Source organism: Chelonoidis abingdonii, chromosome 1 (assembly GCF_003597395.2).
Source record: "Chelonoidis abingdonii isolate Lonesome George chromosome 1, CheloAbing_2.0, whole genome shotgun sequence".
Classification (NCBI taxonomy): domain Eukaryota; kingdom Metazoa; phylum Chordata; order Testudines; family Testudinidae; genus Chelonoidis; species Chelonoidis abingdonii.
In genome coordinates this window covers 143,021,510-143,049,022 of record NC_133769.1, presented here as the reverse complement: position 1 = coordinate 143,049,022, position 27,513 = coordinate 143,021,510, and the positions used below count along the sequence as shown (strand labels likewise).

General features: G+C 46.3%; 1 protein-coding gene across 1 annotated transcript; it reads left to right on the top strand.

Moving 5' to 3' along the window:
• The first annotated feature begins 96 nt into the window (after nt 1–96).
• Nucleotides 97–27,437, top strand: FKBP4 (FKBP prolyl isomerase 4). Its single transcript, XM_075070890.1, has 10 exons — nt 97–303; nt 6,206–6,350; nt 8,041–8,183; nt 19,402–19,522; nt 20,003–20,159; nt 21,849–21,939; nt 23,893–23,976; nt 25,223–25,408; nt 25,947–26,186; nt 26,745–27,437. Exons 1-10 carry the CDS (start codon nt 220–222, stop codon nt 26,853–26,855), a joined length of 1,362 nt encoding a protein of 453 aa, XP_074926991.1. The 5' UTR covers nt 97–219; the 3' UTR covers nt 26,856–27,437.
• The last annotated feature ends 76 nt before the right edge of the window (nt 27,438–27,513 follow it).

The window sequence follows — 27,513 nt, the reverse complement described above, 5'->3', positions numbered from 1 at the left end:
TTTTCGTGCGCTTGTGCGGTGCGAACTTTAGACCCGGCCCCCGGCGCTCCCCTGCCTTTAACTAGAAGACCCTGCTGTCCCTCTAGAAACTTCTCAGTCCCGCCTCCTGTCGCTGCCGCGCCTCTGCTCCGAGCTCCTGCGCTGCTGCGCGCCGTGCCCAGCCCAGCGCCCAGTGCAGCCGCGCCGCGCGCCGGCCCCTGCTGCAGAGCGAGCCGCGCCATGACTGCGGAGGAGATGAAGGCGGAGGGGGCTCCCGTGGAGGGCGTGGACATCACCCCCAAGAGCGATGGGGGGGTGCTCAAGGTAAGGTGGGGGCCGGTGCACGGCGGGGAGGCAGCGCTGGGGCCCGCCCGGGCGGGACGCACCTGGCAGCAGCCCGCGCCTTGCCCCCTCCCCGGGCCAGAACTCGGGGCCCGGCTGCCGTGTGAACGCTGCCTCCGCACCGCTTCGCCAGAGGCTGGGCGGTAACCAGGCTACCGGCCCACCGCGTCGGAGGCTTTCGCAGCTCCCGCGGTTAAATATTCGCCTCTCTCCTTGCTCAGTCCCCCCGCAGCGCGCGGCCATGTGCGTGTCTGCAGCCCGCGGGCTCCGGGGCGCAGCAAGGTGCAGCAGCGGGCTCCGTCTTGCACGGGGCCAGGCACTTGGCGGCCGCTGAGCTCCTCTTCTCCCCACGCTGTTAATACAGTGAGTGCATCAAATGGTTCCAGCAGCAGCCTTGCCTGGAGACCGGGAGGCCGTTGGAGTGACATGTTACAAGTGATAGGGGCCCAAGTGCGCCTATGAGAGCCAAATGCATCCCGTGGAGACTGCCGGCTACATGTTTAGCCGGTGCAATTGATGTGGCTCCGCAGAAATGCAGGGCGCTCCGCTGATTTACAGCAGTTGAGAATCTGACCCTAAAGGTCCCAGAAGGGGATGCTCCATCTTGATGTGAATGGCCGCCCCCCCCAGACAAAGATGGAACACCGCAGCTTGGACCTGTAGTCACCTCCCTGCTTTAAACAAACAAACAAAAAAGGGAGGGGCAGCTGCTATATATCAAATGTGCAGATTAGATGCGGCCTGTGGGCTGTTGGCAAGCTGCAGATGCAGCCTTCAGCTGAGCCAAGTCTCTGTGCCATTGCATTAAGAGGCATGGCTTATTGCCAAACTGACTGCAGTGATGCCTCTGATCACTCTACCCAGAATGGCAGAAGTCTGACTTCTCTTACTCTCCAAATTTGCAAACCCTGTGTAGCTAGCTTTCTTATTTATTCATTTGTTAGGTATTGCTTCTCCACCAGACTGCAGAGTGGAGCGCTGCACAGGACTATTTTTTTTTTTTAAAATCCCACTCACCTGCCCCTCATTGTTTCTTGCATTTTTATCCCACTCCCACCCACAAGAAGATTAGATTCCTCAAGTCTCACAGGAGAGAGATTCCCCCATGCTACTTAACAAAAAAAAACCCAACAACCCAAAAAAACAGTCTGTTATAAAAAATTGCAGCTAAATTCCATTTATATAGTGGTAAACTAGTGAAAGGTTTAGTGGTTTCCTGCAAATTACTGCAGTCTCTCCCCTCCCCCCCCCCATCCTGCCCACAAGAAAGTACTTTTTATCTGCTCCCACTATTATGGCAGTGGGATGGGGGGAGGGATAGCTCAGTGGTTTAAGCATTGGCCTGCTAAACCCAGGGTTGTGAGCGCAATCCTTTGAGGGGGCCATTTAGGGATCATCAGGGGCAGAAGTCTGTCTGGGAATTGGCCCTGCTTTGAGCAGGGGGTGGGACTAGATGACCTCCTGAGGTCCCTTCCAACCCTGATATTCTGTGATCCCAGTCCCACTGCAGAGTCCCTTTCAAAAGTCTGATCCAATGATCATGGTTAGTCTTGTTGAAATGGGAGCATCCTGGTCAGTCAGGGCACCCAAACACTGCACCAATAAAGACTATATGTATGGAATGAAAGACTTTGTCCACCCTCCTTTTGGGCTGGGTGGATTTCCTTGGGTCTGTCCTGTAACCAGGTGTGTTAACATAAGTGTATTTGCACTAAAGGTCATTGCTCTCTTAGCCCCTGCCTATCTATAGTGAAAACCAGTAGACTTCTAGCCTGCTTTCCTGGACCAGAGCTGACATGGATTTCTTTCCTTAAAACAAAATCCTGGATTACCTAGGGGATCAAGTCTGTCCTCCAAGAAGTGTTCCAGTCATGGAAACAAGGACAGAATCAGGCCCGTACACAGGTTTTTTTAACGGGGAGGGGGATTCATTCACGTGTCAGGGAAACTGCAGACACTTGCATGGCTTATTTGAAGTTTACATAATGTGTATGGAGATGACTAAAATGCAGCCACTTCATAGTTAGCCGCACAGCTCAGATTGCTGTGTCCTTTGACCCCCCCAGTGCATGATGCCTGTTAAGATTTTGAGATGTGATGGATTTGGATGACAGTTACTTCACAAACCATAAAATCCTACACGGGGGGGGGGGGGGGAGTTAGGGAAAGAAGGAAGGGTAGGAAAATAAGACTTTGACTTTAATGAGACTGTCAGAGTGTTCTCCTGCCAGGAGGGTGTGGGGTGCTGAGCAGAGGAGTGCTGAGGGATGCTGCATCACCACTTACCACGCTGTTGTGTGCAAGGCAGCAAGCCACATACTTTCCCTCTCTGTTCCTGTGAAGGATGGTTCAGGGTACAGCTGACCACAGGAGCAGCTCTCAGGTACAGGCTATGGACTTGGGCAGTAGCCTGCTGATCCAACCTTTGTGTCTGAGCTCCCATAACACAAGGCCATGGCTCAAAAACAGTACCTTTTGTCCACACCCCAAGCAGCATGAAGCTTTCCAGGGAGTGAAACAGGACCAGAAGGGAGTGGTGGTGGGGAAAGAACTGAGAGGAAAAGGAGAAATGCAAAGACTGAACAGAAGAGTCATGGCATCCATGCCACAACAAGGGGTGAGGGAGACATGAAGTCCATCCAACAGTTTCTCAGGGAGATTTAATTTAGACAGAGAGACAGACACACACAAGGGGCTCTTCTACATCATTAGAATCCATGAAGTTAACGGTGGCGTGAAACTAGTGTAATGGAGCACCAGGCCCAGGTACTCCTGTAAAATGACCCCTGACTGTTTCTCCAGGATGTGAGGGAAGTCAGTCCGTACTCGCCCAAATGCAAATACACTTGGTAGGAATCATGGGCTAGCTGGCAAGGTGAACTAGCACGAAGAGCACTGTGGTCTGCCTCTGTTCTTGAGCTACTACAGAATTATAGCATTAAGAGGCTCTAATAATGAGTCAGGAGGCTTTTGTGTATTGACTTAGGAGCAGCAGAATTGAGAGAGATGAAACCATAGGATTTTCTCAGTCTTGGAGACCTGTCCAGATTCCGCAGACTGGCAATTTGTATGGCATAACCCCACTGAAATCAGTGAGTTTGACTGATCTCTCATACTGCAATCTTTCAGTGGTATAGCTCCCTAGATTTCAGTGTGGTTGCTCCTGTTTCTCAGCAGTGTTAGATTACAATCAGACCCAATGGCTGTACCTTGGTTACTGGAAGCAGCATCTGGGCTTTTCAATAAATAAACTTAACCTAAAAATGAGAGCATAGGGATCATAATCATACTATGAATGGAAAAACTGAGATTCTCTTGGAAGGGAAGTGTAAACATTTCATTCAGGTTAGGAAATTAAAAACACTGTCAGTATTGCAGGTGAAACTTGCTATCATCCAAACTGAATGAAGCACAAAAGGTAAACCACACATAAGTGGTCCAAGGTCAGGCACGGCTCTTTTGTTTTTTGAGTGCCCAAGCTGAGACATCTTAAAGGAACTTGACTCTTCAGAGTGGGTGCCCAGCACTTTCTGAGAGTGACCCCACTTCAGGGAGGTCTCAGATTGGCACCAATAACCACTCCTGACAATTCAGCTCTGGATTTTTTAAAATTAATTTTCAATAAAAATGTTTTCTAAAATCTAAAGCAGCAGGTGGCATACAATTGGTGACACCAAAGGCTACTTTGGTAATTTTCCAAGACCCAAAGTCTGTGCTTTATTTCCATGTAAAAATACTTATCTAAATCCAAAAATAGAGGCCTACTGTCTTAGCAGTTGGCTTGAATGTCTGTCTTCCTTGACAGATGTCATGAAGTTGTTTGTCTTAGTTCATCAGCAGTTTTTTTTTTTTTTTAAAGCAGCACTCAGATTGGGTGGGATGGATGGCAGCTATGAGTTGTATCTAGTCTTTGGGCTCCTCTCCTTATATAAATCTATACAAGTAGGGGATTTTTTTTCTGTTACAGCTGGCCCTGGTGGCTTTCCATTATTATAACACTGTTTCAATTGCTGATAAGTCTGTCACACTCTGAAACTTTCTGTGCTTGTGCTCTACCTTAGGTGCTACAGTTCAGTCCTTCTCAAGAATGAAGCTGGTAGGAGAGGCATGCAGTGTACTTTTTTTAGGGTTTTTTGGGGGGGGAGGGGCGTGTTTGACAGTTGTAGTCTCCCATAGTTTGAAGAAGGAAGTCCAAAATTTGGATGGAAGATAGTCCTGTCTCCTACTGTTCCAATGAAAATCTGTCCTGATTTATAAGCTCTCAGGACAGTCTTCATTAGCACATGGGCAGATGAGTTTGCACAACTGTTGGCATTTTGGGTTTTCTCAGGCTGCACTGCACAGGCACCTGTCTCCTCTGAACCTCCTGTAGCTCTCCAGATACAGCTGGAACACAAGCAAAATTGATTCTTCCATTCTTCCCAAATACCCTTTGGCCAAGTTGATGTGCTGGACTAGCTGTAGTTCTGTCTCCTCTACTTGCGGACCTTCCTGGTTCCTATTACTGGGTAAAGCCTCATACCTTAGGAGGAAGGCAAGTAATGTTTTCCATGTTACAGATGGGGTAACTGAGGATCAACGAGGTTGCAGGAGGTTACTGCTTGTTGAGCTGGGAATTGAGCCCAAGTGGCAGTGCTTCTTAGAAGGAATATGCCAAATCTGTGTACTTGGATATGTTCTGTAAACTGGGGCTATTTTCCCCCCACACAAGCACACCTTTACGAAGTGCTGTGAGTCCACAGATGAGTGAGTACTATGTAACCTAAGAGCTTTAACTCTGTCCCCATCTAGGTAACACTTGGATCCAGGAATAGAACCCAGAGTCCTAACTCCTCATCTAATGTTAGAACATATCCTCACACAGAAAGAGGCAGGGCTTCTTTCTCATTCACTGCACGTACGTTTTAGTGCAAAGTTCTACCTCTGTGGTTAAGACAGCCATAAAGCATATGCACAAGGAAACAGAATTAAAGTTTTGTGGATTACCTTAATTTTGGCACTTCCTAATTTTGGGTGACGTCCCTTTAAAGTCTGGGGAATGAAAAGTTAGCTGATGGAGTCTCCCTTTTCCAAAGAGGCATTATGCTGTGAAGCAATTATGTAAGCAACTCTTTGCTAACATATTTAACAGTAGTTTGGTCAATGTTGGGATAAAAATATTTCCATGAGTATGTCAGTGATTTCCTCTCAGTAGAGCTGAGAGGAAGTTAAACTCACTCATTCATGAAATTGGGAGAAATTGTGATGACCCACCTTTCTCTCCCTGCCAAAATAATCCCCAGTGTTGTGCTAAAACTTTTTCTCCTAAACTTCCCCATTTTGTGATTGGTAAATCCTATAGTTGGATTTACAGTTACCATTTTAAAAAAACAAATAACCTCCATGGGAAACCTGATATTTTCACTTGCATCTTTTCAGACAGTTAGTGCATCTTTAAAGGCTGCAATTTTCAAACCTAGTGCCTGTAGTTAGGCTCCTAAATCTAGATGGCTAATGTATATTTGGATGCCTGACTCTTAGATTAAAAGCTTCAAAAACGTGCTTCCTCTTTCAGAGCAAAAAGTACATCTACCAACCCAAAATGGTTCAAATGCAAGAGTAGCTTATTGTAGCCAGGCAGTATTTTAGGGTGAATAGAACACAATAATAGTAGTAATCTCTGCAGTTGGCTTTGTCCAGGAAATCTGTATAGATACAAGGAAGCTGAGAGCTGTTTTCCTTAATTTCTAATCTAAGGAACAAAGTGTTACCTCTTAGGATAGTTTAGGTCTGCCTAGTGTTACACACATGGCAGAGTTATGTGACTTTTTGTTATCCAAACTGTGTTTTGTTTTGTGTTTTTTGTATCCAGCTCAATATCACTTATTCAGCATTTCTTTCTCAGGTTATCAAGACGGAAGGAACTGGGACAGAGTCTCCCATGATAGGTGATAAAGTGACTGTCCATTATACAGGATGGCTTCTGAATGGCACGAAGTTTGACTCTAGCCTGGACAGGAAAGACAAGTTCTCATTTGATTTGGGGAAAGGTAATGTCCCAGGTTTTGTGTTTAACCATCTGTTTGGCACCATTCAGACTGAGGCCCCATGTATAATGATTGTGGCTCCATTTAATTGTTCCATAATTGCAAAATTTAAAATTCCTACATAATTGTGCTCCAGGAACTAAATGTTGTTTTTGTTTTAAATTATTAGACAATTTTTGAAGAAAACCTCCGTAATGCAAATGGAGTGTAGTCAATGCAGCAATGCCTGCCTAAGTGGTTTTTCTACATGCGAAGTCATTCCTGATTAATTCTGCCCAATTCGCTCTCTGTATGAGTGTTCTTAGTATGGAATAAGAATGCCTTCTTTCAGATCTTCTTAATGCACTTCCAAAACGGATGAAGCTAATTTGGAATAAGGCATTCTTATTCCGGAATAAGATCATCCACATAGGAAGATAATCATCAAAAACGATTCCCTTTAAGTAACATCCTATTGTAATATGGATTAATTTCCTCATGTAGAGAATCCCTAAGAATGCAGATGGTCTGAAACAATAGCCTAGATAAGTGAACTGTCACATTCATCTCAGTGGGGATTCACCCTGAACTGTAATGATAACTTAAAATATCCACACTGGCTATTTCACTCCTCTCATCCTGGAAGAAATGTCAAGCAAGCCATGCCTATTTTTGATGGTTCGATATTGAAGCAGGTTGCAGTAGGGCAGCTGTCAAACTGTGGAGGTGGAGAATGAAGAAACCAGCCCCTCTGCCACTACACTTCTTGGTCCAAAGGGAGCGAGGAAAGAAAAGCATGCCTCAACTGTCTCCTCGGTACCAGAAGCCCAGTCACACCTTCCACCATTTCAAAGCTTCCAGCTTCTCCCAGACATCTTGTACCTGGCACTTACATTTTGTCAATACAAAAATTTCAGCCCAGTTAAAATTAGGGGACAGGGTAAAATTGACTGCCCTAAAATAATTAACACAAGGAATAGTGTACCAACTGGATATGGGGCAGTGAATAAGAGGGCTTGGTGTGGCCATGTCATCAGTGGTTGAGGCCTCTGTTCAGTCTCTGGCTTCAGAAGAAACCCTTTTTCCTCCTTTATAATTGTGTGTAACTTTATCTTTTGAGGGATGGGGGTTTGGTGGTATGTGGGAAGAAGGCAAGTTCTAGGGATGTCTAAAGGAGTTAGTGTCCCAGCCATCCTCAGCAGTAGCAGAGGTTCTTCACCTAGATATTTGTTTCATGTTGAAGGGCATCTGGATAACATTTGTGCTGGCCTCTGCCAATTGATAAAGTACAAAGAGAAAAGACCATTGTTGTGGATTGTCTGTTTTCAAAATCAGAAAAATCTCACACCCTAAGACCTTCCTCTTCCAAGAGTTTATTATTATTATTATTTCACAGCACTTGGGAGTGTGCCAGGAACTTCAGGCATAGTCCCTGCTTCAGATGGCTTGCACTCTGTAGACACAAGATTGTGGGGGTGGGGAGCAACAATGTAGGGTTCAGCATTGTAGGCAAGATTTTGATTGCTTCCACATTTTGACTTAACTGGAATTAATCCTGATGTATGCGAGATGAGAGCAGAATCAAGTCTGTAGTTTCTATAAAGTGCCCAATCAAGTTTTGGGTGTTTTGTGTAATAGCAATGACCAGTATGTCATGGCTGTTGACTTCTTTGATAATGCCTAGCAGTTATGACCTGAGTTCTGATTTGTGCAGGTGAGGTGATCAAAGCTTGGGACATTGCTGTGGCAACTATGAAGATTGGGGAAATCTGTCGGATTACCTGCAAACCAGAATATGCCTATGGTTCTGCTGGGAGCCCCCCTAAGATACCTCCCAATGCCACACTGATTTTTGAGGTAAGTAGGGACTGTCATTGACTACACTCTGTAAGAAAGATGGTGCATTTTCAGTAGAATGTAAGAAGTGCATCTTAACTCCACCAAGTGACAATTGTTTACCTGTAAATTCCCTTCATTAGCTTGGAAGACTGGGTAGGTCTGTCAGTGGGAATAGAAAGGGATGGTCCTTGCCCTCAGAATCCAGGACCATCTTGTGAACCTGCAAAAAGATCAAAGGGCTGGAGGAGAGAACTGTATGATCTGTTACTATATTAATCTGATCCACACTCTAGATCTGGTAGCAGATGTAAGGGAGAATGACATAGGGGTGTAGTAAGACAGTCAGCAGTCCAAAACAATACATTAAAAGTGAAATACTCCTTTATATAAAGAGAGGAAGGATGGTCTGGAAGGGCAGAGCATGAGAATTCCAGGGGTTGTATTCCCAGCTGCCATTGACTTGCTGTGTTACTTAAGGGAACATAAGGGGTTCTGTGAAATGCGAATAAGGGCTGGTGTACACTAGGAACTTACACTGACACATCCACATCTCTCAGGGATGTGGCTCTATACCGGTCTAATCCCCAGTGTAGACAGTGCTAGGTGGACAGAAGAATTTTTCCATCAACCTGCCTCTCAGGCAGATGGATTACCTATGCCAACAGGAGAAACCCTCTCATCAGCGTAGGTGATGTCTACACTGAAGTGCTGCAAGTTACCCTGGTACTTCCTTATCTCAGAGGCATAATTAATTCTAGTAAAGCATTTAAAAAAAATTGTACATCTCCTATCTAAAGATCTTAACAATGAAGGAAGAAAACTGGTTAAGATTTGAAGTAGTTAGAAAAATGAAAGTTAAGAACCCACTTCCATTTTGCAGGGTTCAAACCAAACCTACTTTTCACTTTATTGAAACAACTATAAATTTTTCATTTACCCAAAAAAGCCACTAACGATAACAATGATAGGATAAATGTCTCTTAGAGATAAGATAGGTGAGATAATATCTTTTATTGGACCACCTTCTGTTGATGGAAGAGACAAGTGTTTGAGCTACACAGTTGTTTTTGCCACAATTTCACACAACTTGAGAGACAGTTTAGGATTTTTAAGTCTAAACCAACTTTGTTCCAAAATTGTGACCAGCTCTAGTTAAGATGTCCAGAGTTCATCAGTATCCTTAAAACTACAAATTGTAGTTCTTCTGCAAGAATGGAATATCTTGCTAATCCTTAAAGTAAGGTAAGGGAGCAGTTGCAATGTGATCCAGAGTACACTGGTGATCTGCAGAGAGCTGGCTAGTCACATAGGCCTGGATCCACAAAGGGACTAGTGGTGTTAGGATATGGGAGACCCTGGGTCCATTTCACCTACCCCAGTGACTATTTAGTTACTGGTTTAAATTGGAACAACATCAACAGGAGAGAGACTGAGACCTACATCAGACTATCCCATAGTTCAGTGGTTAGAGCACTCAACTGAGAGATGGGAGACCCCTGTTCAAATATCTTCTTTCCATTAGACAGAGGGTAGAATTGAACTGAGATCTCCCACATCCCAGGTGAGGGCTCTAATCCTAGGGCGCAAAGCTATAAGGGAGGGACCACCACCACCTTTTTAGAGTGGGTACTGATCCAGTGAGCATGCTCTGAGCATGCTTAATGCATCAGGACTCAAAAGTGAGATAGGTGTGGGCAACACTAATCTTCCCCTGGTTCAGGGATCACAGGAGGGTTTAGGTGGAAGATGGGCATCCGGACATCTCAAGTGAGGCAGCAGTGTGCATGCCCAGAGGCAGGATCTTGGCACCTAGGGAACTTTTTCAGTGACACTTAGGTACTGAGTGAGTTTAGGTACCTACACGGTTAGGTGGCAGCTGAGCAGTGGGTTTGTGGATTGTAGAGGTGCCTAAGTCCATTTGTGGCTCTTGGGCTTAGTGCTGGCACTTTTCCCTTCCTCCTACTACAGATGTCCAGGGTCTTCATTGCAGGCAGTCTGGAGGCCTGTAAAAGCAGTTGGAAACAGAAGGAGGCAACTTACCTGCCTCCACGAGGAGCCACTCTTGCATAAGAGGAAGTGGGCGCAACCTTCAACTATTGGAGCTGCCCTGGAATTAGTGCCTACCAGCCACCAAGACCAGAGGAGTGGCTGGGTGAAGAGGGAATGAAGTAGATGGGCAACATATCTGCAGTGAGGGTGCAGAGTAGGGGAGCAGAATGGATAGGAGAGGAACATTGACTCATGTCAAAAGAAACAAAACTTAAGTTGCTAAATCTTGTTCTTTGTATTGTAATCCTTCCTATTGTAACTTTTTTCCATGTGAGCAGTTGCTGCAGCTGCCATAAAGGAATTCTGGGTTTGTGACTGGAAGTGTGTGTGTACTGGGGATGAGGGGGAGAGGGAGAGAAAGATGGTCACATGGAACAACTCCTTCATGTGTTCTCCGTACTTTGGAAAAGCTTTACCCCTGTTGGAAGGCATGTAGCTCCCTGCTTGGTTTGTGGGATGTTCTCAGTTGAACAGGAGAAATTTAGAATTTGAACTGAGATCCTTGCAAGTGTTCAAAAAGGAAAAAAAATTACATTTCTTTGGTTTCTTCTGTCAGAGGGAGATGACTTTGTAAAAAGTAGTTAACGTTATCCCATCTTACAGGAGGGAGGTGGGGGAGCAGAATACCCACCCAAGGTAACACCTTGCCCACTATCATAGCAGTTCTGTGGCAGAGTGGGGCTAAATCACAATCTCCTGCTCCCTGTAGACCAGGAATAGGCAAACTACAGCCCAAGGGCTCCGTGCGGCCCTTCTGACATTTTAATCCAGCCCTTGAGCTCCAGCCAGGAAGCAGGGTCGGGACCTTGACCCAATCCACACATGCTGGGGCTCCATGCAGCTCCCGGAAGCAGTGGCATGTCCCCCCTTTACCACCTATGTGTGGGGCAGCCAGGGGCTCTGACAGTGCCCCTGCAGCTCCCATTGGCCAGCAACTATGGCCAGTGGGAGCTGCAGGGGCAGCTCCTGTGGACGGGGCAGCGCACAGAGCCACCTGGCTGAGCCTCCGCATAGGAGTCGGAGGGCGGACATGCCACTGCTTCCGGGAGCTGCTTGAGGTAAGCACCACTCAGAGCCTGCACCTCTGACCCCTCCTGTGCCCCTGCCCCAGCCCTGAGTCTCCCCCTTCCTGCCCTTCAAACCCCTCGGTCCCAGTCCAGAGCACCATCCTGTATATATTGCCACGTATTCGCAGGGGCGAAGGTAAATAACAGGCCTGCATTTCCTAGGCTGCACGTGGCAATAGACAATATAGGTAAGGGATGCAAGGAGAGTATGGGTCACGATGCAAACTGCAGACACACACAACTAAGATTAATCTATTTAAAGTTTTATTGGGGATAGTTACAAGGGCTAAGGGAGCAGCGTATGATTAGCTAATAGGGTTAATAAAACTTAAAACACACAATGACTAAAATACTAACAATATATATAAACAAAGATGCAGCATTTAGTAATAACTGATACGTACAAATACAAACCAACGCATAACAGCCGGCAAACGTAGAGACTGTTTGAAACACGTGAGCTGAGAGAGAGGCTTCGAGCTGATCAGGCTTGGTTACGAGTGTACACAGGATTCGTTTTTCTTTCTCCTCTCCCTGCCTGCACACGGCAGGCCGGCCTAAAGTACCCACTATGACATCACAGAAGTGTCATAGGGGACGGAGCCCAAAACCTGTGTGTGTTCGTTTCTGATTGGCACAAGCAAAGTTTACACCAAGTAGGGGAGCAGGTGCCTAAAAGTCTGGCTTTGCCCCCAAAAGGTGAGGTGATGCATATTGTTTTAGAATGCGTTCAACACTGAATGACAAAAGAAGAGGCCAGGGCAATACCAGTATGGGCAAGTTCTACAGGATGCAGACAGGAACTCATCTTAACACATCCTTCACCCCTAACCCCTCGGTCCCAGCCCCACCCCCAGCACCTCCAGCCAAAGCCCTCAGCCCCCAATTTTATGAGCATTCATGGCCTGCCATACAGTTTCCATACCCAAATGTGGCTCTTCAACCAAAAAGTTTGCCCACCCCTGCTGTAGACACTGCAGCCTCCCTTGTAAAAACAAATAAATTGTCTTTGTGTTTTCCCCAATTATTACATTCATTCATTTATTTAACTGATTCATCGTGAAGAGGCAGGAGTATGGGGCAAAAGGTCTCTGATTCTGACTTAGTCACTCGTTCTAGTTTTTCTAGGGGCAAGGAGGTTTTACTTGCCTACTTAACAAGGGTGTCTGAGACTGACTAGTTCAAAGCATCATCTACTTTAGTGTTACTGGCATAGCCTGTCTGTTGGGAGATGGGGGAGTGTGTTGCTGACCTAGCTATGCTGGCAAAAAACAAACAAACCTAGTGTATATGCACCTATACTGGTATTAGTGTCTTGTGCTGGTAAAGCCTATTTTGCTTTGTTGAGCCAGCACAAGCTACATCAGCATAAGCAGGATAACTGGGTCTATGCAAGAGGGGTTTGCTGCTTTAACTATACCAACATAGTTAATGTCAAGTTTTAAGTGTAGACTAGGCCAAAGTTTGTACAGTGACTTGTAAAATGTGAAACACTATAAAAGGCTAGTCGTCAGTGTCGTATTTATTGATCCCTTCAGTTCATCGTTAATGGAAAATGGAGGGTGGTCACACTGATGAGAATGTAAATAAAATCTAGTGTGACCCCTCCACATGTCTGTCCTTCTCCTATTAACTTCTGCGCACTGAACCACCTGTCTGCATGAAGATATTTCTACCACAGAAGAATGAGGGGGAGAGACTGTTGGGAATGGGGGCTAGATTGTAAAACCTTACTGCCAGTGATCAGCATTTGCCCATGTGAGTCGGTCCATTGAAATTAACGGAGGTATGTATGCAATTAACTGTGTTTGCTAATGGGGTCACAATCTAGACGTAAAATAAAGACCTTGCAATCATCATTACTCAGGATCTCTCCCTCTAGCTAGTTATGGTTCATTTGTATTAGGTTATTGGGCTATGCAGGTATAGGGTGCATTGCTCCCTATAATACATCCTTGTGTATGTACATTCGCACACACAAGCAGAATTATAAAGAGAGCCTGAGAAAAGGAAGGGACCATTTTGGTGAGGACAGCTTCAATCCTGGAGGGCCTAAACCTCCACTGTGACAGTCCTCTAATGCAAGGGTTTGAATTTTCCCAGGGTCAAAGGGACAAATAAGTTTTTTAAATTTAACATTACTGTAATTGTACTTGAACATGAGCAGCTGCCAGCTGACCAGAAATATACAGTGGGGCATTAGACTCAAACCCCCAAAACAAAACACTCTGCTTGGCTAGTTGAAGAAGCAACTCCAGTGACTCAGCTAGTAGTGGGTATAGCTCTGTATGTAAGTAGAAAGTAATGGCTAAGTAGAAAGCAACTGTTTCTCTGCTAGATCAAGGAGAGCTCATTCTTTAGCCTAAGGCAGAGTCTCTGCATTTCACAAGAGTTCAGCTCAGTGACCAGGCAACCAGTTTAGTTATACTAGCTGCCAGTTATCATGTGTCGCACATTAAAATATATGTGAGAAGATGCTGCCTCTATTTGAAATGAGCTCTGTGGGACATACGTCTATTAACCTCTTTTTGATGTTGGAAAATTTAAAATACAGGTTTATTCCAGAAAAGTATGATGGCCATGTTCACTGTCAGTACAGTATAAATGAGTAGCAATAAGCATGGAGCATCTTTGAAAGCATGAACATACTCTGAAACACTTCCTCCTTACGTTCATGGCTTGCGAACATGAAAACCTGTATTTCACTCCTCTGGATGCTTTGAAAGAGAACTCCACATGAGATCATCTGTATTTTATATACGTACATTTTTACAAGCTCAGGTGTTCCTCTGCCAAAGCCGCCAATAACGTAGGTATAGCTGAATCTCAGCCTTTCCCTTTTCCTAATTGCCCATGCTTTCTTAAGTGGGGATCTGTGTAACGTGTTATGGTTATATAGTTGTGAATAAACAAAAAAACAAACAAACCAGTCCTTCGTTTTATAGAAACAGCTGCCTGTTGTTACTTAAAAGAGAAAAGGTCTCTGTTTCTCCAGAAGGCTGCCCTGCACCCAATGCCCTTTGCTCCTCACTACTTTAAATGATACTTTCAAGGCCACCTAGTTAATGCTGCAGGATGACTCAATCATCTGTGGTGAAGCTAGAAGGTCAAGCTCCTCAACGGTATTTAGGTGCCTAACTCCCATTGTCATCAGTTAGAGTTAGGTGCCTAAATAACTTTGAGGATCTAGGCCACGGTCTCTGTGATGTCTGTTTCCAAGCCAATTACCCTTCCTAGCAAAGAGAGGTCTCCTGTTTTCCCCCTCCTATAAACAGCACCCACAAAGTGACTACGAAGTAGAAAGGGAGGATGCTGTCAGCTGCCTCTGTCAGCACTGGGAAAGTGGTTGTGTGGGGAGCAGGGTTGGAGAGGTGTGCATCATCCCTTCCCTCCTTGTGCAGTTTCCTAGCAGAAAATGGTTAGTGCCTTGGCCTGAGTTCATTTCTCCAAGCCAGGGATTCCCCCTTTTAAGACAGGTTCAGGAGCCTGTTTTGTAGTGTGAAGATTCCATCGCATACATCCCTTCCTTCCCAGATGTTCCTGGGGGAGGGGGAGAAAGGAGGGGAACAGGCCACAGGTTTCTTACCTAGAAACCATGCTCATCCCTGCACGTTCATAGGAGCATTGGTCCAGAGGCTCTGATTTGTTCAGATGAGGTGACCAAAAGCCTGGGATGTTACTGTGAAGGTTGGAGAAGTCTCAGATTTCCTGCAAAACAAAATACTCCCATGACTCTGCTAGGAGCCCCCCTAAACCACCTCCCAATGCACACATGATCTCTCTTCCCACCTTGAGGACTTCCCTAACAAAAAATGATAGTTTTGGGCTGAGTTCATTCCTCTAGGCCAGGGAGTCTCCTTTGAAGGGAGAGCCAGGAGAGTCCTTGGCTGGGTGGCTCCATTGGAATGCACTGCTGTGGAGACCACAGGGCCTCTGTACAGATGTGCCTGTGGATTTGTAGGGATGTGTATGGTGCCTGGCTTGGAGCTGTGGCCTGTTCCCCCTGATGGAATGTCTGTGGAGGAAGTTTATGATGGAATTCTCTCACATTTCCTCCCTCTTTGCCCCATCATGCGAGTTTCCCCACGGGAGGGCAGTAGTCTGCCTCAGAGCATTTAACCTGGTTTATATCCCCAAGAGGGACTGTGATAAGAATACCAGTTACAACAAGGAGATGAGTTTACATTCCTCGCCTGTCCCACTGAAAAATGCTGCATTGTTCTGATCTAATAGCTCAAAAAATAAGATTGGCCCACTGCCTTGTATACCTTGAGGCCCAGGAGCCAACACTACCCTGCATCCTCTCCAGGCTCTCTGGGGATACAAGACCTTTCTGACTAAAGTGGGTTTATTTTGCAGTTTATTCATGCAAAAAGAGAAGTAACATTAAAGCTCTGGTGAGAAAATCATTATAATCATTTTAAGTGGCTCAGCTTGATTCTAACCCAGCAAAGACTGTAAATACACTACAGCTTCTATGCCTGGTGAGAAATGTGTTTTGATCTTCCAAATGCTTGTGCTGAGCCGACTGGGAGGAGCTTTTCTATAAAGAAATAAGTTCCAGTAATATGATGCAAATGACTTTCCTGAGAACCTTAGGAGAAAAATTCCAAAAAGCGACTGCTTCTCTTCTGAACTGAAGTCTGTTTTTCACTAACCTCAACCTGCTCCTTCCTGTCCTCTGCCTCCTGCTTCCCCCTGCTGCTGTTATGCCTCAGACTCTTAACATGAGTGCTCTAGTACTGAGTGTTTACGCAGTGAGTTGGGGCCTCCAGCCTTTCTTTTCCCAGTAGGAGTCCGTCGACCCATCTGCCTACCCCTTCCCTGCCCTATATCCAGATGAGCAATGAAAGAAGGAACCATCCCCCAGACATAGAGCTCACTATTCCTTGCCCTCTGCACCTGATCCCGATTTAGCTGAAGTCAGTTAAGGAGTCGATAAGGCACTTAACCAAAGTAAGTGTGTCCGTGCCACAGGGTTGCACTGATTTACTAAATCAGTTTCTAAACCCATTTAACTAAGCCAGTGTAATTTTTCTTTTTATGAAAACAAGGCCCCAGAATGTAAATTTCCCTTTATTACCACATGCACATTAGCCAGTTAATTGTGGGGTTGGAATGATGTTACAAAGTGAGAATCTGCTAGCCACAAGAAGCCCCATTCTGCAGGAGAGGGGAGCAGGCCCTCAACTGGTTATAACTCTCTGTTTCCTTGAGCTGGGCAGGTCCACTATGCTCCTGGTAGGCTGTTCTAATTTACACCAGCTGGTCACAGTCCTCAAGGGACCATCTGTGGGCTGAGAATTTCTAGAGAACAGCAGTGCTCCAGCCAGGACCCCTTCCTCTCCTTACACCTGGGACAAGTGTGAGGGAGGGTATAGAACAGGAGTTCTCAGACTTTTGTACTGGTGACCCCTTTCACACAGCAAGCCTCTGAGTGCGACCCTCCCCTCCCCCACATTAAAAACACTTTTTTATATATTTAACACCATTATTAATGCTGGAGGCCAAGCGGGGTTTGGGGTGGAGGGTGACAGCTTGTTACCCCCCATGTAATAACCTTGTGAGCCCCTGAGGGGTCCTGATCCCCAGTTTGACAACCCCTGGTATAGAACCAGCTTTATGCCCATTGAGAGCTTCCCTCCCCAAACAAGGAGCTTCTCAGCTGGCCAGATAAAACTACTAGCCAACCCTGTATTGCCAGTCGAGCAGTGCTATAGTCCTAGATTGTGGGGAGACTCTGACTCAGGAAATCTTTCCAACAGTTGTTAGACACACCCAAAGGATTAAAGCCAGTTATGGCTTGGGATTAAAGCTAGTTCTGAAAACCCAAACCAAATGCGCAGTTATTGTGGAACTATTCCCTTTTCGGGGGGGGCGTGTGTGTGAATCCCTTCCTAAAGTGTCTCAGTCAGAAAGTCCTGGCTCCCCTGCAGTGATATTACATGCCGTTGGAAAAAGAGGGAGAAGCCTACTGCATTCTGGAAGAGGGTTAGTGAGAAACAGAAATGAAAGTGCCTTCTCATGACTGGCTTTGTACACAGTAGGCTCAGGAGTGTGCAGTTGGAGATTGAGCAGCTGTCTCCTTACCCCGCCAGCATTTGGCACTCGTCACAGGCTGGACTCATTTCTCATTTTCCCCTCCTTCTGCCAGATTCAATATGTGTTTAAAAGTAAAACAGAGAGGACTAGGACAGAGTGTGAAAAAGATAGATACATGCTAGCATGGGGTTTCAAATTCTTTATGAAACCTGGGACAAAGGCTTGTCATCAGCAAAGTGTTGTGGAATAAATTGGCTTGTCCTGCTCTGGTCTTTCTCCCATTTTTTTGTGGTCAGAGTGTTAATATGGGATCAGGAGCCCAAACAAGTTGAGAAAGAATTAACTGGAATCAAAGGCTGATCATAGCTCAAAATTATCCCTTAAAAGAAAGTCCCAAGAGAGAAGTGTCATCAAATTGTGCAATTAGAACAAGTTGTTTACAAGTGTCAACACCTTTCCAGATCCAGACATTCTGGTCCATTCTGTGAGCCTCCACCGCAATGACCTTGGGCAAATCTGTTTGCCATCTTAAAACAGGGTGCGTTAGTCTAAACAAGGCTGATTATAACAACCGTGTTGCTCATTTATACTCTTTGTTTTTACCATCAGTCTCACTATAGCATGTTTATTGGTCAAAACAACCTCTTGTTACCATTGTCATAACATAAGACTTGCCATACGTCATCAGCTTGCTGGTCCATCCTGTTTCCAACAGTGACCCAAGCCAGATACCTCAGGGGAAGAAATATCAATTCTTAAAAATCTGGAACTAGACTCTCATGCCACACTATCACTGAGAACTCAGGATCATGTTCCAGCCAGGTCAATTTCCAATTGTAATGAGCAGTTTGCGTTTCCCTTTCAGCAGCCTACACACTCAGAGTCAGTTTGGCTTCACCCTCTTCAGTACACCTGAAATGTAGCATTTCCCAACCTGGCCCCCTTCACTTCAGGATGGGCAAGACTAGAGAAGAACATGGATGGAAATAAAACGAGAGCAGCAAGTGTGCTAGGGCCTAGAAGAAGGATACTATGGTGGATGGGGGATCCTCATTCACCAGTCCATCACAAGGGGAGAAGGAGGGCAAATTAATGTAGGTTGGGAATCACTGAGTTCAGCTGAGATAAAACTAGGCTGAGCCTCAGCTCTGTCTAGACCCCCTGAAGAGCTCCTCCTGGGTTTCCTTTGATCCCATGGGACCAGCCCCTTGGAATCTGTCTTGACTGGGACTCCAGTCCGGTGCCTATTGAAGTCAATAGGAGTTTGTCCATTGATGTCAGTGAGAGCAGGGTCATGCCGCAAGTGAGCAGCTTGCTTCAGCTCACATAGCTGCACTTGATGTTTCTGCATGTTCCCTCTCACTCCCTCCTCTCTTTGCCCATCTTTTCCATTTCCACCTCTTCTTTTTGGCTCATGTCCAGCCCTGACCCACTTAACATTTCTATTCTATCCAGATTCCTATCCGAGAGCAGGTCATGGCCATGCCTGCTCATAGAGCACTGAGTTCCATCTCAGCACCAAAGCGGCAACCATGAGCAAGTCCATCAGGCTTTAAAAAGCTGGTCTTTAATGTTACCTCTGCTATGCTGCCTGTGTTCCAAGGGATATTTGGTGTAAATGCTCACCCCTCCCACACAAACGCACACTGCTTTTAATCAGCCTGTGGAAGGACAAGAATCTCGCCCAAAGTGTCATCCTGACTTCACCTAGCATCATTGTTGGCAGTTAAACAGTACTTGGAAGACAGGTCTGTGGGATCACAAAGGTTGTTAATGGTCCAAGCCATTCAGGCTTTTGTGTTCTTTGGGGCTTCCAGCCACTAGAGGGCTAGATGTAATCGCAAACACCTGAGCTGCTTTGTCTCCATCTGCAGAAGGGCAGGTGCACTCTGCATATGGAGGTAGCCCCAGCCTTGGTTGTCTGATGCCTGAAACATACAGTCCTTTATGGCAGCAGGATTTTCAAAGGCCTCTCTGCTGCTGCTGCTGCTTTTCCTCCCATGATGGGAGACTGAACTACACAAGACTGCTGCGTTGACACTACAGGAATTAATGTAAGGCTGTCCTTTTCTCTGCAGATAGAGCTGTTTGAGTTTAAGGGAGAGGATCTCACGGAGGATGAAGATGGCGGAATAATCCGAAGAATCCGTACGAAGGGCGAAGGCTACTCCAAGCCCAATGAGGGAGCCCTTGTAGAGCGTAAGTCTGGGGCAAATGCAGGAATATTAAAGGAAGTTGCCTTGTGAGTGGGTAGCAGGGAGGGATGGCTGGCCACTAGGTAGCAAAGGAGCCATACCAAAACCACCTCTCATTCTACTACTGGACAGCTTTTATCCTTCTACCAGAAACCTGACTTGGGGACTCAGGAGGCATTGTAGGGCTGCTGAGGTGCCCACCCTCCTTGACAAGAAGAGCCAGGCATTTTTCAGGAAGATAGAGAGCAAGGGGAAGGTTCTGACATTAGTTCAGTGTTGCACAAAGAAGACAACCCAGATGTCAAGTGAAAGCGTTTATTGGGTTTAGCACCAGATGTTACATTTGCTGCCCAGACAGTCTTTTTAAGGGAAAGAAGTTGCTTTTTATAAGGAAGCCTGGCATTCCCCTGGCTCCCTCTGCTAGCTTCTCTCTCGCTGCTCTAGATACCCTCTAACCTGCCTGTGGGATTTTTTTGTATCTCAGTCCAGCTAGAAGGTCGACATGGAGATCGAGTGTTTGATAAGCGGGAGCTGCGGTTTGAGATTGGAGAAGGAGAAAATTATGACCTTCCTCCTGGCCTGGAACAAGCAATTCAGAAAATGGAGAAGTCAGAGGAGTCTGTGGTGTATCTCAAACCGAGGTAAACGTCTGCTGAACTCTAGTGTTTTCACTAGACTGTGACCCTGGCCGAAGGTGGCCCCAATCCTTCTGTCTTTTGATTATTCTGGGTGTGTTTGCAGTTCGGAGGAGTGGGTGTGTTTTCTAATTAGTGTAGTTCTGCCCCCTCATCCCCCAAAATACCCTGGTCAAAATTTGGATGGCCCCAGAAACCTGATATCTGGGAAGTATCTAGCCAGCTGAGACTCCAGTTGAAGAAGCAGCCAAACTGGAATGCGAGTGGGCATGAGCTGCATTCCCCACTGTTGTGGTGGAAGAGTAGCATTGACTATAGATTTCATGTAGGAACATAGGGATTGCTCTACCAGAACAGAGCGATAGTCTAGCTAATGCAGCTTCAGAGGCTAGGGAGAGGTGTAAAAAATGTATGCTGCTCCTAACTATTCAGCACAAAACCGGGGTGGTCAATGCCTTCCTGCCACCCAAGAGTGATTATGCTCTGAAGCACTTGGATTCACAGCCATTGTCATTTTCATCCCAGCCCGTGGGACTTCACATGCTGTTCCTATTTGTATAAATGTGCATGCCCTTTATTGACTCTTAATAAGCTATTTACCTCAGTAATACTCAGTGTACAGTGATGCATGTGAATGAGCTGGGGGTAGAGGATGGACATTCTTGAGATCAGCCTTTTGGCCAGTCTGATGTGAGAAAACAACCTCAGCATCTGTGAGCTGGCTAGGAGAGAGGCTGTTATAAAATCCCTTTGCTGATAGAACAGCTATGAACATTTTGAGAGGCCTTTGGGGAGAAGAAAGAATCTCTCTGTTTTCTCTGAAACAAGACCAGTTTCTGTCCAAACCCTGCATCCACCAAGGGACCTGTTTCAAAGATACATGTTTTTGAGTGAACTGAGAATGGCTCAGCCTGGGGTATGGAGAGCCAGATACGGCAACTTTTTTGATGGTCCTGCATGTAAGTAGCAGTTCCCCTTTCTAAGGAAATAAGACAGATTCTCTGGAAAGGGGGAGATGCAGGCTCCATAGCAGGGTTGCAAACAAGAGAAAAGTTTTGTCCTCATAGTTTCCAGCAAACCCTGGCTTGGTTTAGGTTTTGAAATATTTTAAACTGAATCTAGTGGTAGTGAACGCTGCAGGTTAAACAGCAGTTGGGACCAGAGTCCTCTGTTTATTCTCAGAATGGGTAGAGCACAGGCAGCAGCAAGACATGCTCCCCCACCCCAACATGCTGGCATCTGAGCTTGAGGGACTACCTTCAGGTGGGAGGAGGTAGTTCAGTGTCCAAGCTCATTAAATGCTTGGCCTCACAACAAGGGAGGCATCTAGTGCCAGTTACCAGTAGTTTTATGGTGTGGTCACATCCACTAGGAACTGAACTGAGACCAGCAAACTCATTCATATAGGCCACCTAACAGCCATGAGATGGTAATAACTTTGGGTGACTGCTGACCCAAAATCAATACAAACTGGTAACTTAGAGATGAAAAACTTTGCATTCCAATCCCATGCAGTCACCCTGGCCCCACCCCTGCTGTTTTTAGGCAAAAACTGCTCATGCCTTTGTGTCTTTGGTAACACTCAGCAGAATGTGAATTCGGTGCATCTATATAGGCATATTCTCTTCGCTCCTGCTTCTCTAACAGAGAACAGGTTTAGCTGGATTCTTTAGAAGCCACTTATTTCTGTTACAGCTACGGTTTTGGGAGTGCTGGGAAGGAGAAGTTTCAGATCCCTCCAAATGCAGATCTGCAATATGAAGTGAAACTCAAAAGCTTTGAAAAGGTAGGGATAAAGGGATGAAGTCCTGTTGGGATGGGGAGAGAGGTATGTGTGGATACAGCCTTTGCCTGAGAGAGCAGGAAGAAGAGGTGAACCTTGATCAGCTGAGGATGGGAAAAATAATAAACCTATGGAAGGTGAAGTGGAATAGGAATCCTTGGCCAAAATCCCCTGTATTCTCAAGTATCAGAGGGGTAACTGTGTTAGTCTGGATCTGTAAAACCAAAGAGTCCTGTGGCACCTTATAGACTAACAGACATATTGGAGCATGAGCTTTCATGGGTGCATACCCACTTCATTGGATGCATGTCACCAACGAAAGCTCATGCTCCAATATGTCTGTTAGTCTATAAGGTGTCACAAGACTCTGTGTTGCCTGTATTCTCAGTGGACCCACATCTGCTTTGACCAGCATCTTTCCTGCTGTAATCCAGTTCCCTCATGCTCAGTGGCAGTACCTCCACCCATTCTTCCATGCCTGCCTTCCTCTCCTTACTCCATAAAAAGATGCAGCACATACGGATTGATTTCTGTAATGCTGCCTGCAGTGACTCAACAGCCTGAGTACCAACCTCAGGACAGACTGTTAGGAAGCAGGGCATAAACGCCACACTGCTTGTGAGTTTTATACTTAGGGTATGGCTACACTTGGAATTTCAAAGCGCTGCTGCGGCAGTGCTTTGAAGTGTGAGTGTGGTCAGAGCGGCAGCGCTGGGAGAGCTCTCCCAGCGCTGCATGTAAACCACATCCTTTACGGGTGTAGCGTGCAGCGCTGGGAGCCGTGCTCCCAGCGCTGCCACCCTGATTACACTGACGCTTTACAGCGCTGTATCTTGCAGCGCTCAGGGGGGTGTTTTTTCACACCCCTGAGCGCAAAATTTGCAGCGCTGTAAAGTGTGGGTGTAGCCATACCCTTAGATTTCCCCAACTAGTTATCAAGTATAAGCTCCTCAAGCACTATAACAGTCTAATCATGGAGTCACAGACAGTCACCTTGGGTACTCCGATTTATTTTGCCACCCTGGTGATCGTACTTTTGTGATAGATCGTCCCTTACACCAAGAATCACACCAATATTCAGGTCACTCCCAGTCCCAAAGGACCAGCACTTTACCCCAGATCAATTGCACTTTAGATCTCACACTAAAGACAATACCTGTAACCAATTCTATAATAAACTATCTAAAGATTTATTAAGTAGGAAGAGGAAACAGGAGTTATTTACAAGGTTAAAGCAGGTAAACAGATACACAAATGAGTTAAAATCTTAAATTTTGAAAAGTAATAGAAGTTTCTATAATAAGCAAGCTCTACACGACCTTTAGAGCTAACCCAGGTTAAGCACCGGGGATCTCTCACTTATGCCTAGTAAACCTTGCCCCCCACAGATCAAGCAGCATAGATTTCCTTCTGTTTGGTGTGATTCCCCTTATCCCTTGTGCTCTGAGGTGCACACTCAGCATCTTCATAGGGGAGAGGGGGTGAGGAGGCAAAATAACAAACACCTGTTGTCTTCTTTATTATCCCATAATAGTATGTCTGGTGTCAATGGACTTTTCCTGTCAGGTAGGATGCAACGCCTTCCGTTGCAGATCAGCACTTTACGTGAGTTGATGTCTTTCTCTTGTCTGGTGATTTACACAGTCCCAGAGGCTCTCAATACAAGTGTTCAAATATTATCTTACTGTACGGGATACAGAGGTTTTAAGTGAGATTAACGCCTGCAACAACTCACGAGCATTCCTTCAGTAAAGTGTAAACACTAAACACATTCTTACAACTATCATACCTTTTTTAACAATACTAACACACAGTTGAGTCAAACTGATTCCAGCTCTGCATTTGTCAGTGTTGAGTTGAGACATGGAGACCTTGGCATGAGTTGGCACCTGGTCTGCCAGCATCACGGTTTCTTCCAAAATTAGATGGCTGACTGAACTGTTTCTGTCTGGACAGGCTAAGGAGTCTTGGGAGATGAATACAGAAGAGAAGCTGGAACAAAGCTCCATTGTGAAGGAGAGAGGCACTCAGTACTTCAAGGTAAGTTACAGTCCTCCCTGCGTGTGGTCAGCATTGCCCAGTCCCTGCTATAGGCCAGTATTGGTGCTGGAGCAGACCTTGTTGCAGGGCTATCTCACGCATTGATGGCATGTTGCATGCAATGTGCTGCTGAAGATAGTTTTTAGGTTTTTTTTGGGTGCTGGAGGATGGGCATTGGAGTTTTTTTTGTCCTGTTAGTGAGTTCTCCGTGGTACTCTTTCCTTGGGGACAAAGAGCTGGAGGTTGAGTCTTGCAAGTTGTACCTGCTTGGTATTTTCCTCCGTTATATGTCTGGGGTTAGTGACCCTTGGGCTTTTGCAGCTCTATGGGGAGTTCTCCACTGTGCAGGAACAATGTGGCAAAGCTACAGTGCTTGAATTTGCTGCCATGAAACAGTGCTACACATGGGCAAGATTCTGCCCACCGATGGGGGCCTGAAGAGGCTATGTTACAGTTGGGGACCCCAGGAGGGGCTTTAGCTGTTATGGCTGCTTTCTTCTTGGGGGCTTCCATGGCACACATGCCAGAGTGGTAGCTACACTACCCTTACAGAGTATAGCATGCTTCCCACTCTGCATCTAACCAGTTGTGACAGCTCGTGCAGTGTGAGGACAGTGGTATCCTGCTTTTCCCTGCTCTGTTTGAGACATCAGGCACTCATGGGGGACTGTGCTCCCCAGTGGGATTCTGACCTGTTCCTGGGCTTTTTGCACAGCCACTCAGAAGCCAGGACCACCCAGAGGGGGGCACAATTTGCCCTGGACCCCTCAGGGGCCCCCATGAGAGTTTTTCGGGACATACATACATAGGATGGGCCCCTGGAGCTTCTTCCACTCTGGGTCTTCAGCAGCTGGGGGTCCTTCCACTCCAGGACCCACCTCCGCAGGCCCACGGCGGGGGGCCCTGGGACCTGCCACCGAAGTGCCGGGGCTTCGGCGGCAGGGGCCCCCTGCCGCAGGTCTTCAGGGCACTTCGGTGGCGGGTCCTGGAGTGGAAGGCCCCCTGCCGCCGGATTGCTGCCAAAGACCCCAGGCCCCCTGAATCCTCTGGGCTGCCCTGCCAGAAGCGTGTTAGTATCTGGCCCTTATATTGATTTTTATCTTCACGTACGGCACTTGCGTGGAGTTTGGGCACAGAAAATGTTCTCTATTCACCTTTCGGTGGCTGTTCCTGGGTTGAAAATGGAGTAGAGAGTGTTGTGAAGAGGCAGGTGGAGCTGGACTAACTCCAACTTTATTGACTACAGGAAGGGAAGTACAAACAGGCAACATTACAGTATAAGAAGATTGTGTCCTGGCTGGAGCACGAAACAGGCTTCTCTGAAGAGGATGATGCAAAGGCCAAGAGCCTGAGGCTTGCTGCCCTCCTTAACCTGGCCATGTGCCATCTCAAGCTGAAGGAGTACTCCCTGGCCTTGGAAAACTGCAGCAAGGTAACCAGGCTTTATACACTCTGGTGAGCGAAGTGGGCAGAGCAGCTGGATCTCGCTGTAACTAGCTAGGCAACACAAATCACTGTAGTGGGTTTGTGCCTCTCTCTTTCCCTGCATCCACCCCTGGGAATGGTCAGTATATCAAATTCGTCAGTGGAAATGATTATTCTTTTCCATCTTCATTCTCTGTGGGAGATTTTTTTAATAGCTTTTTGTCTGAGACTCTCTGGGCACTTTAGAAAGGAAGGTGAGCTTTACTTTACAAATAGGGAAACTGAGGCACAGAGCAGTTAGATGACTTGCCCAAGGTCACGCAGGAAGTCAGTGCCCCAACCAGGACTAGACCCCACATCTCCTGACTCCTTGTCAGATGCCCTAGCTGCCACACCACACTGCCTCCCTTTCTCTTACCAAGGCCAGAATTCCTGGAGCATTTACCCTGTAAAATAAGCAAGCTCATCCCGTAAGTGTCTCCTGCTGATTGTCTGGCTGTGTGTCCTGAAAGCAAACTCCAGCATGCTGTTCCCTTCCTATCCAGGCGCTTGAGTTGGACAGCAGCAACGAGAAAGGCCTTTTCCGGCGTGGCGAGGCCCATCTAGCTGTCAATGACTTTGAATTGGCCCGGGCAGATTTCCAGAAGGTGCTACAACTTTACCCTAGCAACAAAGCAGCTAAAGTGCAGCTATTAGCCTGTCAGCAAAAGATCCGGGAGCAGCACGAGAGAGAGAAGAAGATGTATGCCAACATGTTCCAGAGGCTTGCAGACAAGGACTCCAAGGTAAGTGGTAGCAAAATCCTGGGAGAACTGAATGGGTACGTGTGGGAAAAGAGGCAACAGGGATTGGGACATTCTGCTTGCCATCTTCAGCATTGCCAGTGGTACAAAGGGAGGACTCCCTAGCATTGCATCTGTGGAGAATGGAAGCAGCCCTCTGGTACCAGGTTTGGCCGCATTGTCAGAGCCAAGCAGCACAGAGAGTTGTGTAGATTGGAAATGTTCTTTTACAAATCCTCATCATTCAGAGCCAAAGTGGAGTCAGAAGCATGAGCGTATTGTTGCTCCCTGCATGAACCTGGCCTTATTTAGGAAGAACTGCAAGAAACACCTCTTTGCCCAGGCCTCCCTAACTGCTCCTGGTTTCCTAGCTAACTGATAAAACTTGAGGGAAGCAGGGTGCACGGTCTCCCCTACTGAGATCCTGAGTCTCAGCTGAACCCCTTAGGGAGCCCAGATATCCTGTTGATGAGCACCAAATTAAACTCTGTTATAGTGATAAGATGCTAGAGTGGGAAGGGGTGAACGTTTCACTCAGTTTTTTCAATGTCTCCCATGTAGCCAGAAGCTGATACCCTCCAGAGCAGTGGCAGCTGCAAAGATGACACGGACATGAAAGAAGACAAACAGAACGGAGTCGAAGATAAATCACAAGTTGATGCAGAAGCATAAAACCAAACCCAATTCCATTAGTTTTGTAAACTGAAGAATTTCCAGTGAATTAGACCTTTATTTTTCTATCTGGTTGGATGGTGGCTTCAGGGGAGCAGAGGCTGGGGCCATGACACCGCAGCCATTTATAGCTTCGTGTGTATGTCTGTGTAGGAAACTTGGTGGCGGCCCAGATCTGGTGTAATCCTAGGGACTTTATTTATTCATTCTAGCTCTCTGTTGTTGTCAGGAGGTCTGTCAGGATTCCTTCTGCTCAATTTCATTTCATCTGGCATTGGTGTGTCTCTTTTTTTGTGGTCCGAGCTCATTCTACTCCCAGTCCTGCTTCCTAAACCTATTTCCTTGATTTTTTCTTTTAAAGCAATCTGCCTTTCCTGAGAGTCCTCACCTGAGAGACTTATGAACAAATCACTGCACCGAATTTTCCACCTCCACCTTGCTCCTTGCTGTTGCCTCTGTTAAAGCAGAGACCCCCTCCCATGAGTAAGTGTTGTAACCTTCTTTGTATGCCTGTTCTTTGCACATTGCTGAAGGTGAAGACTGTGAAGTCAAAGCTTGAGCAATAAAGCAGAAAAACTCCCAGAGGTCGAATTTGTGTTTTTAAGCAGGATATGCACAGCTCTACAAAAGAACTTGATTCTCCCAGCATCCCCGAACT

Coding starts and splice junctions, on each gene's coding strand:
- FKBP4 (XM_075070890.1), top strand. CDS start 220: ATGACTGCGGAGGAGATGAAGGCGGAGGGGGCTCCCGTGGAGGGCGTG. Junction 304..6,205: donor GCGATGGGGGGGTGCTCAAG/GTAAGGTGGGGG, acceptor TTTCTTTCTCAG/GTTATCAAGACGGAAGGAAC. Junction 21,940..23,892: donor AACTCAAAAGCTTTGAAAAG/GTAGGGATAAAG, acceptor CTGTCTGGACAG/GCTAAGGAGTCTTGGGAGAT.